Source organism: Dromiciops gliroides, chromosome 3 (genome assembly GCF_019393635.1).
Source record: "Dromiciops gliroides isolate mDroGli1 chromosome 3, mDroGli1.pri, whole genome shotgun sequence".
Classification (NCBI taxonomy): domain Eukaryota; kingdom Metazoa; phylum Chordata; class Mammalia; order Microbiotheria; family Microbiotheriidae; genus Dromiciops; species Dromiciops gliroides.
This window is the reverse complement of record NC_057863.1, coordinates 317,170,136-317,182,830: the sequence shown is the minus strand read 5'-3', so window position 1 is coordinate 317,182,830 and position 12,695 is coordinate 317,170,136. Positions and strand designations below refer to the sequence as shown.

Genomic DNA, 12,695 nt, shown 5'->3' with positions numbered 1-12,695 from the left:
GTCTAATAGGCATAAGAAAATTACATTGGAAACCTTTCCTTGATGCTGGTTTCTGGCCGCTGATTGAAATGCCTGGACCAGTAAATGAAAAAAGGCAAACAGGACTGTCGGTACTCAGAGTTCACCCATATAGAGCTGATTAAAGATTCTAAAATTCTAAAATCATGAATATTTTCTCTGTGTAGTTTCTACAGTGGTTGGCATTATCAAGAGAGTGACCCCAGATAGTGGATTAAGAAGATATTTTAGAAGCAGGGTTTTTTCTTTTTTTTTTTTCTTTTTTCCTGCCTCAGAAGTTGTAAGGATTTCTGGATAAGTATAGCTTATCAGGGCAAACAGGGGCACTCCCTCTCCTTTGCTGTAGCAACAGATGGTACCTCTTGGCTATACAAAAATGTGCTTGTGGGCCTTTGATCCTTAGTCTTCTTCAGAAGCTAGCCTGCCTTAAATCAATTTTTAATAACCAAATCACTGGACAAATTGTAGAGTGTTTATAAAGCATTTTGCAAACTTTAAGGACTATGATAGCCACACTTTTCCCCTCTGCAGTGTCTCTGTTTTCACAAGGAGCTGACCGAATCATTTTGCTAATCTGTTCGTATCTCAGAGCTCTTAATGGAGGTGTCTACTTCAGAACCAGTACAACCCAGAGAAACCTGGCTCCAGAGTAATTCCTTAATAGGTTATCTTTCTGGGCCTGTATGAATTGCTTCTTTACTGTTTTTCATGTGTATCCACAAGTGTTCTGATCCTTTCTCATCATGTTCTGGGCTGTTTTATCATTTAACTTTTTTTGTATTCCATCAGCACAACTCACAGCTTCCTTTTCGGAGCCCTTGCTGAATTAATTGACAATTCAAGGTAAGACATCCCAGTAAACTTAAGTTTGTTGAGGGAAGGTTATGACATAAATCCAGCATTGGTGAATTTAAAGATGATGGTGTGATTATTTTTCTCTTAGACATCACTGCAGGATTATTCACTATAATATTTAGACATTGCCAACAGCCTTTTTGTCCTCAGCAGTCCATAGATCATAGCATGTCCATCCTCTGCTCAAGAAGCTTCCCTGGCTCCTTATTGCCTGTAGGATTAAATATTTTTTCTCCTTTTGGCACTTAGAGTCCTTTTAATCTCTTTCTTTCCAAACTGATTTTTCACAAATTCCCCATATGAACTCTATGTTCCAACTGGCTGACTTACTGTTTCCTTTATATAATGTTCCATCTTCTGTCTGTAGGCCTTTGTAAAGACTGTTTCCCATGCCTGGCATGCTCTCCTTTCTTATCGCTGGCTCTTAGAATCCTTACTTTTTTCTTTTTTTTTTCAGGTCTAATAATAAACATTTTTACTTAAAGTTTTAAGTTCCAAATTCTGTCCTTCCTTCCCTCTCTCTTCTTCCCCCACCCTGAGGTGGTAAGCAATCAGATATAGGTTATACATGTGTAATTATGTAAAACATTATCATATTAGTAATTTTATACAAGAAAACTTGAATAAAAGAAAAAATGAAAGAAAGTGAAAAAATAGCGTGCTTCAGTCTGTGTTCAATCCATATCAGTTCTTTCTTTGGAGGTGAGTAGTATGTTTCATCATTAGGCCTTTTAGATCATTGTATTGTTGAAAAGAGTGAAGTCATTCACAATTCTTCACCAAACAGTATTGCTGTCATTGTGCACAACATGCTCCTGGTTCTGCTCACTTCACTATACATTAGTTCCTGTAAGTCTTTCTGAAGTCATCCTGCTTGTCATTTCTTATAGCACAATAATATTTCATCACCATCATATACCACAGCTTGTTTAGCCATTCTCTAGTTGATGGGCATTCCTGTGATTTCCAATTCTTAGTCACTATAAAAAGAGCTGCTATAAATATTTTTGTACAAATAGGTATTTTTCTCTTTTTTGGGATGTCTTTGGGATAGAAACCAAGTGGTGCCTTACCTCCTTTCAACTCATTTCAAGTGCTACCTCCTGCAAAGGGTCTTGCATCTCCTCCTCCAAAAAATTCTCTATCTTCCTTCATTTCTCCCTCCCTTCCTTCCCCTTTCCTTCCTTCCCTTTCTCTCCTTCCTTCTATTCCTTCCTTTCATTTAAATATATGTATATGTATATATGTATACATATACAAATTTTATGTGTGTGTATGTACATATACTATTTGAATCCAGCCTCAGACATTGACTAGCTGTTTGACCCTGGGCAGGTCACTTAACTTCTGTCTTCCTCAGTTTCTTCAGCTATAAAACATTGAACATAATAGCAGCTACGTCACAGGATTGTTGTGAGGATCAAATGAGATTCCTGTAAAGTGCTTTTGTAAACCAAAAAATGCTGTATAATAATAACATTATTAGTACTTACTTATGTTTTTATTGCTTTTCCCCAGTCATATGTAAGCCCCATGAGGGCCGGGATATTTAATTTTTTACTCTATCTCCATATGCTAGCAGAGTGTGTGGTACATAGCAGGTTTTTAAAAAATGCTTGAGGAATGAAATTGAATTGAATAAACGAAGCAACAGAGCAGAGAATGTACTTCATTTGAATTTGTCACCAAGGTGAATTGACTCTCTTTAGTTCTAAAATCAAGAGAAGCAGACATTTATTAGGATGTCTCTATAGTGATATACTTATCCATCCCATTTTATAATTGAAGAAACCGAGGCAAACAGAGGTTAAACGACCTAGCCAGGGTCACACAGCTAGTAAGTGGCTGAGACTGGATTTTCATTCAGGTCTTCCTGACTCCAGGCCCAGCACTCTATCTACTGTGCTGTCCAGCTATATGTATACTTATGGGTATTTATGGATATAGGTATAGATAAATGTATTTATGTGTGTTGACACTCAATATTTATATACGCAAAATGCCGCTATGTAATCATGAACAAAGGGGAAAAAGGGGTAGGGGAGATACAAACTAGAATAAAAATATAGAATAAAAATAATTTTTATTCGATTACTGCATTTGCATCCCCAGCACATAGCATAATGCCTGACACACAAGTCCATAACAAATGCTAATTGATTAACTTAACTTTGACGAGTATAACATCTGTCTAAGGAATAAAATGGAAAATGGATTTTAAGAGTTAAAGGAAAGGTAATATGTCCTTATGTATTGGGCATTATGCTGTGTGCTGGGGATGTAAATGCAGTAAGGTCAGTGTCTCTCCAACTCAAGGTCCCAACAACTCACCTAGAAAATGTTAGCTGTTCTGTAGTGGAATAGCTTATTACAAAGGTATTTATAAGTGGGTATGGTAGCATATGCCTGTGATTCCTGTTAACTGGGAAGGCTGATCTTGGTAGATTGCTTGAGTTTGGGAGCTCTGAGCTGCAGTGGATTGCTTGAGTTTGGCAGGGCTGAATTACTGTTGCTCATCTGCATTGTCTGGCCTCAATTTGGTGAGCTCCCTGGATCAGGCAGAAGAAGCAGATCAAAGCATCTGTGCTGATCAGTAGTGGGATCCCTGTACTTCTAGTCTGGGTGAGATTAGAAGAACAATCTGAAAGAAACAAAAACCTAAAGGTATTTATATATTTTACAGTTGAGTGGGCCACTTGATGCCCTTCCCCTGTAATCCCCTGTTTTGCAAAAGACCTGTTCTAATATTTGTCCTATCCCCTCCAAAGCCCCATTTATTTATCTGGAATCTTAAATATTACCTGGCTTTGACTGAAATGATAATTCTACATTGTTTGACCAGTAAAGAATAGTTGGATATTGTGAGGGAAAACAATCCCCTTCTCAATAATTTTCAGGAACTCAGCAGCAATGTGACAAAGGCTCTTTTATTTCCTTCTTGTGAGAAGGAGGCACCCTAGTGGGCAGCTAGTGGGTGCCAAGAAAGGGGGCTCGCAGGCCCTGTTTTAAACCCTAGTCCCTAATGGGAATGGACCTTCTCCTTTTTCATCATTGGTCCGATTACTCAAGGGTTACAATCTACGCACAAAAACTAGCTAATCGGAATGCAGTATTCCCGTCCCTCTTCCTTATATGGGCATAACAGGAGTGGACCTTATTCTTCCTTATATGAACACAACTCAGGACCGGACCTTACTGAGCCCAGGGCTCTTTGAACCATGTGATTTTGTTAGCCAGAGCAGGAGGAAGGGATCTGAGACCTTTGTCCTAAAAACAGGTCAGGAGGAGTATGATCGACAGTTATATCCTCATTGAGAGGAGACAACTACCCATTTCCTCACAGATACTTTAGATGTTTCATTATACTTTCCTAATTCAATAAAGATTAGTCTTCCTTCTACAACAGCTGAGTTTGCCACTTATTTCAAAATATTCAGTAGCCAGTTTATTGAATCTTTCCATACCTAATCTTTTTTATTCTGTTTCATGATATCAGCTGCAGTTGCTTTTTTAACAAATTTCAATGCTCTTGCACATGAGGTTGAAGAAATTGTTTGGATGAAAGCCAGGGAATTCCAGTCTTTTTAAAGGATTCTGGTAAAACTGCATTGTTTAAGGGGCTTGAGTACTGAAGTGAGAATAACACCTGCCTGTAACAAGCAGACATCATGGACGAGTGTGGTAGCCTAGGCCTGTACTGATTTTACAGGGAAGCTGAGGGTGGTGGATTGTTTGAGTTCTAGAGCTCTGAGCTGCAATTGGCAATTGGGTGCCCACTGGGTATCCAAACTAAGTCTGGCATCTATATGATGAAACTTCAGGAGTTTGGGGATACCAGGCTGCGTAAGGAGTTGCATGCTAGTCCTCAAACAGAGATCCTCTGCCAATTAGTAGTTGGATTGGGTGTGTGAGCGGCTCCTGAACTTCTTGCTTGGGCAAGATAGGGATAATCAGTCTCAAAAATAGAACAAAGATACCATACAATAAATCTAGTGAGGAATTATGTAGCCTCTTCATTTTGGTTTCAGTAACTGTATTTATTTATGCCAATACAAATCATTGAGGTTCCTCAGATTCCACTCTGAGGGATGTTTTCTAACAGATGATGAAAAGAATGCAACCATGCAGCATAGTCAGATGTGTTGGATATAGAGAAAGCAACTACTTTTTCATTTAGTTGATATCTCAGGTTCTTGAAAGGCATGGAAAAACAAATAAAAAAATTCCAAATAGGAGTCAATATTAATGGCATCCAAAAATACCTAAAAATTATAAAGATATATCATGAAAACTAGTCATATTAGATTTTTTGCCTTTTTTTTTCTCCCTAGCACTTAGTCCAGTGTCTGTCACATGATAGATATTTAGTAAATGCTCTTTGATGATAATGCAAATGAAATAATTATTATTTGCATATAAATTGCAGGTTAACTTTTTTGTTTGCTTTTATCATTGTTTCTTAATTGCAGAAATCTTTGCATTTTAAACCTATAATTTCTGGGTTTTGTCACTATGGTAATGGGAAGTCAAAACATTGATATTAATTAAGTTTCTTGATTTGTCAGGCTGCAGAACCAAGAAACTATTGAAGTCTCATTACTGTGAGTCTTTTGTGAAATCACAAACACTCTTAAGGGGAGAGTTTCCTGTTTGAGAGGCTTCTGGCCCCTTTGACACTGATGCTTGTTTCTTAGCCTCAGTGCTCATTTTGTTTGAAAAGGCACGAGCTAGGCTGCTCTCCTGAGCTGTTATCTTTAGTTTTGTAGTTTGTGATCCTGTTCTTGATTTCGGTGAGAGTGAATAATTTTTTTAAATTGAGGGGGAGTTTTGGGGTTGATTTTTTAGAATTAAAGAAAAAGCATTGGAAATCTGTGTCAACTGGAGCATGTGTGCGTTTTAAGTATTTTGGATATTAGAAAGCTCTCATTTAGAAAATTAGAAATTAGAGTCTCTCTTGCTTACTAGTAAGGTCAAGAGTACTCCATGAGGAATAGAAGAAATCCCAAAAGTTTTTTGCCTCATCCTTTTATTAGGTATGTTGAGATCATCACTAGAAGTATGGATCAGAGCCACTTACCCTATACTGATTCACTACTATTTCTGGAGAGATGCTCTATTCCTTTAAATACTGTCCTAGTGCCCTGTGTCACCCCAAATCATAGAAGGAAGGGGGTCTCAGAGACCATCTAGTCCAAACCAAACCTGAGAAGGAAACCCTTTCTGATGTCCCTGACAAGTGGTAATATAGTCTCTACTTGATAAATCTCAAAGATAGGGGATCCAGTGTCTCTTGAGCACTTTTGGATAGCACTAATTATTAGGAAGCCTTTCCTTGCATCAAACCTTCATCTAATTCTGCAACCTTCACCCACTTTTGGTATTCATGCTCCTGGGATCCAAAAAAAACATCCTCATAATAGTATTTCAGATACTTGATCTCAAGCTTCCTAGTTCTTCTCTTCTCCAGTCTAAATATACCCAGTTCTTTTAGCATTTCTTCAATTGTCATTGTCTCTAGGACTCTCAGCGTCCTAGTTTATCGTCCCCTAGACATGCTTCAGTTTGTCAATTTCCCTCCCAAATATGGTACCCAGAACTCAATACTACATACCAAGTGCAGTCTGACCAGTTCAGACTACATAGTAAGCAGAACTATTAACTACCTCTTGTGCCTCTCCTAATATAGTCTAGAACCATGTCGATTTTTTGTTGACATCTCATGCTAAAATCTTCAAAAAACATTTAAAAAACCTTTTTTTATTGATATGTTTTGTGTTCACATCATCTCCACTTTCAAATTTATCCTTCTCCTCTCCCCTACTACTCACTACCCTGGAAGTCATTCTTTTTTTTTTTTTTTTTTTTTTTTTAGTGAGGCGATTGGGGTTAAGTGACTTGCCCAGGGTCACACAGCTAGTAAGTGTTAAGTGTCTGAGGCCAGATTTGAACTCAGGTACTACTGACTCCAGGGCCAGTGCTCTATCCACTGCATCACCTAGCTGCCCCAGAAGTCATCCTTTTTAACACAGATTAAGTATATGTGTGTACATATAAGTTTATTTGTACATATATACACATACATACATATACATATGTGCATGCACATCCATATATCCTGTATCTCTTCAAAGAAGTACATTTTCTCAACTCTTCCCCTAGGTAAAGATTGTTCAGTATAATTATCCAGTATTCATTTTGGGGTGTTTTGTTCTTTCTTTTTATGGTCATTAAGACCCTATGTTATGGAAATGCTTGTTTTAAAAATAAAATAAAAATTTAAAACCCTCAACTATTTTCCATTTGTAGTGTTATCCCATTCTATACTTGTAAATTTGAATTTTTTAAACTCAGGAATACAAACTTTATTATAATCCTATTAAATTTCATCATACCAGATTTAGTCTATCTTCTTAGATTGATCAGATATTTTTGGACCGCCATAATATAAGCTATTCCTTTCACCTTCATATCAACTACAAATTTTATAAGCAAGTCATTTAGGTTTTATCCAGTTCATTAATAGAATGGAAACTCCTTGAGAGCAAGAATTAGTCATTATTGTGTTTGTATTCCCAGCACCTAGCAAAGTGCCAGGCACACAGTAGACACCCAGTACATGCTTGTTGATTGTAAACTCCTTGAGACTGTCTTTTGTATCTCTTTGAATCCCTAGTGCTTAGCACATAAGTGCTTAATAAATGTTTATTGACTGATAAAAATGGTGAAGACAGATTCTTTTAATATCCAATAGAGATCTGTTACCATGTTACCATGTTGCCATCAATCCATTAATCACTATTGTTTGGGTCCATTCCACCATTTCTAAAAACATTTAATGTGCTAATATTATTATTATCTAGCCCATCTTTCTATCTTATCTCCATTGGTCCTATGGGAAAACTTTGTCAAATGCCTTCTTGAAATCCACTTTTATGATACCTATGACATCTTCCTGACCCACAATTCTAATAACTCTGCCAAGAAAGGAAATGAGATTGATTAGCAAGTGACTGCTTAGTGTTTTCTCCTTATATTCAAGCAGATATTTATATAATCTAAAAATAAAAAGAGGTAGGGTCAAATTCCACAGAGTTGAAACCATGATCCTATGAGTAATTCTTGAATTCAGTTCTCCTTTCAAACCCTTTTAGTTAAACTTAGTATAACCACATTCTTTCTCTGCTTGCTGTTTCCCAAAGTTTAGGAATTTGGAGATATTTTTGACATTCATAAGATCCAGGTGAACAGAGGTCTTAGCAGCCAAATAAACTAACAGTGAAAGGCTTTTTAGAAATTGTTTCAAGCCTTTGAAGTAAACTACTCTTTACCTTTTTGATTTTTGATAACAGGTCATAATTATTGTATGTACATCAGTAGTTCAGCTTGACTTTTCCCTTTTCTTCAATATACATTCTAACTTTAAAGGAATAATATTTCTGTATTGTTTCCAGAGATGCAGGAGCTACAAGACTTGACGTGTTTTCAGGTGAGCAGATTTACATATGTATATGTATATTTTAAAGTGATTTTATACATGTTTTCTTGCAGGCTCTTACTCCCTGAAGTAAAAGTGTATTCTGTGTATTTTGGAATACAATTTAAGTAAGTGCCTTGTGACTCCACTGATCCTGTGGGGAACCAGGGCAAGAAATATGTTCTTTTGGGGGTCAGGTCACCATTGCAAATACTACTTGGTAAATTTTTTTTTCCAGGATTCTTTAATAGCCTCTGGGTATTCTAGGCCATTGAGCTTACCTACCATAAAAGAACACTGGAAACTCACAGAGTACATTAACTTAATTGTTCTTTACTATTAAACAAGCATCTTATTTCTCCCAATGCATTACAATTTAAAATTGCATATGTGAATAAGCAATATGCTATGGTTTTGTTTGGGGAAATATAAAATTTTTAGTTTACCTCATTTTCAGTCAGCAAATATATAATGAACTTGATAAAGCAGAATATTAATAAGTCCATGGCCCATGGAATTCATTCCCCTAAAGCTAGGTTATTTATGCATATGGGAGTAAATGATAAAATGTTTTACTTCTGTTCCCAGTCAGGCATCTTACAAATGTGTGTACAGTGGGGACAAAACGGGGACAAGAAAACAGATGACAAAGGGTGTACCAATCGTTAAAAATCTAATGAGATCAAAGGATCTTCATCTTCTCTATTGGTTCCTAGTGCAGCTAGGCAGCACAATATTTATATTGGGCCTGGAGTGAGGAAGACTGAAGTTCAGATCTGGCCTCAGACACTTACTAGCTGTGTGACCTCAGGTCATTTAACCTCTGTCTGCCTCAGTTTCTGCAACTGTAGAATGGGGATAATAATAGCACCTATTTTACAGAGTTGTTGTGAGGATCACATGAGATAATATTTGGAAAGTACTTCGCACAGTACCTGGCACATAGCAGGTGCTTTATAAATACTATTTTATTTCTTTTCCTCTTCCTCTTCCCTTTCTAGGTACTCTATCTACTGAATCATCTATCCGATTTAAAGCATAAATGCTAGCTATTATTAATAATAATATTAAGTCATCATCATCAGAATATTGAGCTTATAGGAGACCTCCCCTTCTACTAGAAATCTCCTTGACATTTGGATCTTATATAAGCCATCCTCCATGACATTGACCAGTATTTTTGATTAACTCCCCATTTTATATCTCCCTTTACATTAATAGTTAGGGGATTGTTGTACAGAGTTATCTCTCTATTTATATAAATAAAGAAATCTTGCATATATGAACATGTATGAAAGGCTCCTTGTTGGAGGAGTGCTTTTAAGGCTAATATTTAAAAAAAACGCTTCTTTGGTATTTAAAAAAATAAACATTAGAAGCTTATATTCTTGCACCTTTCAACCAATGTGAAAATGTGCTCTGCTGTAGAGATTCCTTTGTGAATACTTGCCTATTCCTTGCTCATATTTGCATCAAGGTGGCCTTTCATCATTCAAATGTATTTCATTTTCGTAAACATTTTATAAAAGATGAGGAGATAGGTTTGTGAGTCAGTAGTTATTGATGTTCCTTAAGTCACTTTGGAGGGCGGGGTATTAATGTTGTCTGTTATTCTTTTCACTGTGTTACTAGTTTCTCCTCCTTGAGTTATTTTCAGAACCAGTCCCTCAATACTATCAAGATTGTGTTTCCTCTAGCATGAATGGATTCTGTCTTTGGTCTGTTCAAACCATCCCTCTTGATTTTGTTATCTTGAGTACTATATTAATCTTCCTAAAATAGTACTTCCATCTTGTCAGTTCATGATTTAAGAACATCCACATTATCTACCTGATCAAATCTAAGCTTCACTTGGTTTCTGAGACACTCCATAATCTGACCCTAACCCATTTACCCAATTTGATTACTTACCACTCCCCTAAACAAGTGCTTTGCTTCAGAGAGGGTACTCTCTTTCCTAGTTTCTGTACATTACATGCACATTTTAATTTTATTTGAAAATGTTAATATTTTCTCTTTTTCTTATTACATGTTAAAACATTTTAAATATTTGTCTTTTAAAAATACTTGAGTCCCAAATTCTCTCCCTTTCTTTTTCCTGTCTTCCCTCATTGAGAAGGCAAGCATTTTTATATTGATTATACATGTGCATTCATGCAAAACCATATTTCTATATTAGCCATGTTGCAAAAGAAAACACAGACCAAAAAAAACCCCAACTCAAACAAATCCCAGAACCAAAATCAAGAAAAATGAATAAAGGAAAAAGAAGTATCCTTCAATCTGCATTGATTCCGTCAGTTCTTTCTCTGGGGATGGATAGCATTTTTCATCATAAGTCCTTCAAAATTGTCTTGCATTATTGTATTGCTGAGAATAGTTAAGTCATTCACAGTTGATCAGAGTACAGTATTGCTGTTACTCTGTACAATATTCTAGTTCTGCTCATTTCACTTTGTTTCAGTTCACATAAGTCTTCCCAGGTTCTTCTGAAAATATCCTGCTTGTCATTTCCTATATCACGATAGTATTCCATCACAATCATATACCATAACTTCTTCAACCATTCCCCAGTTGTTGGATATCACCCCAATTTCTAATTCTTTGTGACCACAAAAAGAGCTCCTATAAATATTTATCTACATATGGGTCCTTTTCCTTTTTCTTTGATCTCTTGAGGGTACAGACCTAGTAGTGGTATTGCTGAGTCAAAGGGTATACACAGTTTTATAGCCCTTTATGCATAGTTCCAAATTGTTTTCCCACAATGGTTGGATAAGTTCACAACTTCGCCAACAGTGCATTAGTGTCCTGATTTTTCCCCATCCCCTCCAACATTTGTCATTTTCCCTTTCTGTCATATTATGCAATTTGATAGGTGTGAGGTAGTACTTCAGATTTGTTTTAATTTGCATTTCTCTAATCAATAGTGATTTAGAGCACTTTTTTATATGACTATAGATAGATTTAATTTCTTCTAAAAACTGCCTTGTCATATACTTTGACTATTTATCAAGTTGGGAATGACTCATTTTTTCATAAATTTGATGTAGTTTTTTATGTATTTGAGAAATTAGGCCTTTATCAGAGAAACTTGCTGTTAATTCCCCACCCCCCCCTCCAGTTTCTTGCCTTCCTTCTAATCTTGGTTTTGTTTGTGGGGACCTTTTTTAAACCTTTGTCTAATTACTTTTGTTTGTGCAAGATTGCTGGGCCTGTGTCTTATTCTTCATGTGTTTTGTTATTGTTGTGTTGTTTTTTCTGGGACCAGAATAAGAATGAAAACTCATGTTTAAATAACAATTTCCTCACACCTGCTCTGTGTTGCAAGTAGTTTCAATTATCCCCATTTTGCAAGTGAGGTTTTGAAAAGTTAAGTGGCCTAAAGTCACCCAGCTAGTAAGTTTGTGAGAACAGATAAAACCTGGTCTGTCATGCCAAGCTGACTCTGTAGTAGATATTGAATTTGAACTGCACAAGGATAGCTTCTGTTTCATTTAGAACTTTTGGATAAAATGGTGAAATTGGAGGGAATGTGAGCCAAAGGAAAAAGGGTATGAAAGAATTAGGGCCGGGAGAAGACACCTACCTGGGCTCATATAAGGACATTGAAAGGAAAGAAGGAAAAGCCTACAACCAGGTCATGTTGATATCCTTTGTTCAGATGGGCCAAGGTGGCTCTAGGGTCTAGCTTTTTTTTTAAAAAAAAATTCTACAGAACAGAGTCTAGCTTCTAATATGGTTTGGTAACTTCTTGATGCTTTTAAAAATTTCTTTTCATTTTAATTTAATTCAGTGCTTTTGTATTCTAGTTACACCCTTGTTCTTGCCCTGCTGTTTCCATAAAATTCTCATCCAAGTTCCCCAGAGCTCCATCATTGTGCCCCTGCTCTGTGTCACTCCTTGCTCCTGTGTTAGGAGGAAGATTAATCATATGAGCAGCATGACTTTCTAATGAACAAATTAAGCTTAATATTTATTAGTAATTGCTGCTTTCTCTTATAGTGGATAATGAAAAACTGCAGGGTGGATTTATGTTGTGCTTCCTTGATGATGGATACGGAATGAGTCCTGGTAAGTTAATTATCTAGTTACCTAACTTGCTGTTACCATGAACAGTCAGAAAACCAATAAAAAAAAAGCAAATTGAGCTCTCTAGGCAAAATCAGGTGTTGAATGTTATTCAGGTGGGGGAGGAGCACATGTGGAAGAGCCATAGATTTGACTTTTCAGGTTTAAGTATTTCAACTGTCTTGATAAATTAATTCTAGCCATCTAACTTTAAAGGAGCAAGACATTCTGATAGAAAAAAAAAAAAGAAATTCAGAAGGTACTCATTGCTTCTCAT

The 12,695-nt window shown here is 36.4% G+C and overlaps 1 protein-coding gene across 1 annotated transcript in view; it reads left to right on the top strand.

The window, feature by feature from the left end:
* Window positions 1-521: 521 nt before the first annotated feature.
* Window positions 522-12,695, top strand: part of MORC1 (MORC family CW-type zinc finger 1) — a 187,349-nt gene continuing 175,175 nt past the window's right edge. Inside the window, exons 1-4 of the mRNA XM_043993486.1 lie at window positions 522-667; window positions 808-861; window positions 8,325-8,359; window positions 12,353-12,421. Coding sequence (XP_043849421.1) covers window positions 522-667; window positions 808-861; window positions 8,325-8,359; window positions 12,353-12,421 — 304 coding nt within the window. The remainder of the gene's footprint in view (window positions 668-807; window positions 862-8,324; window positions 8,360-12,352; window positions 12,422-12,695) is intronic.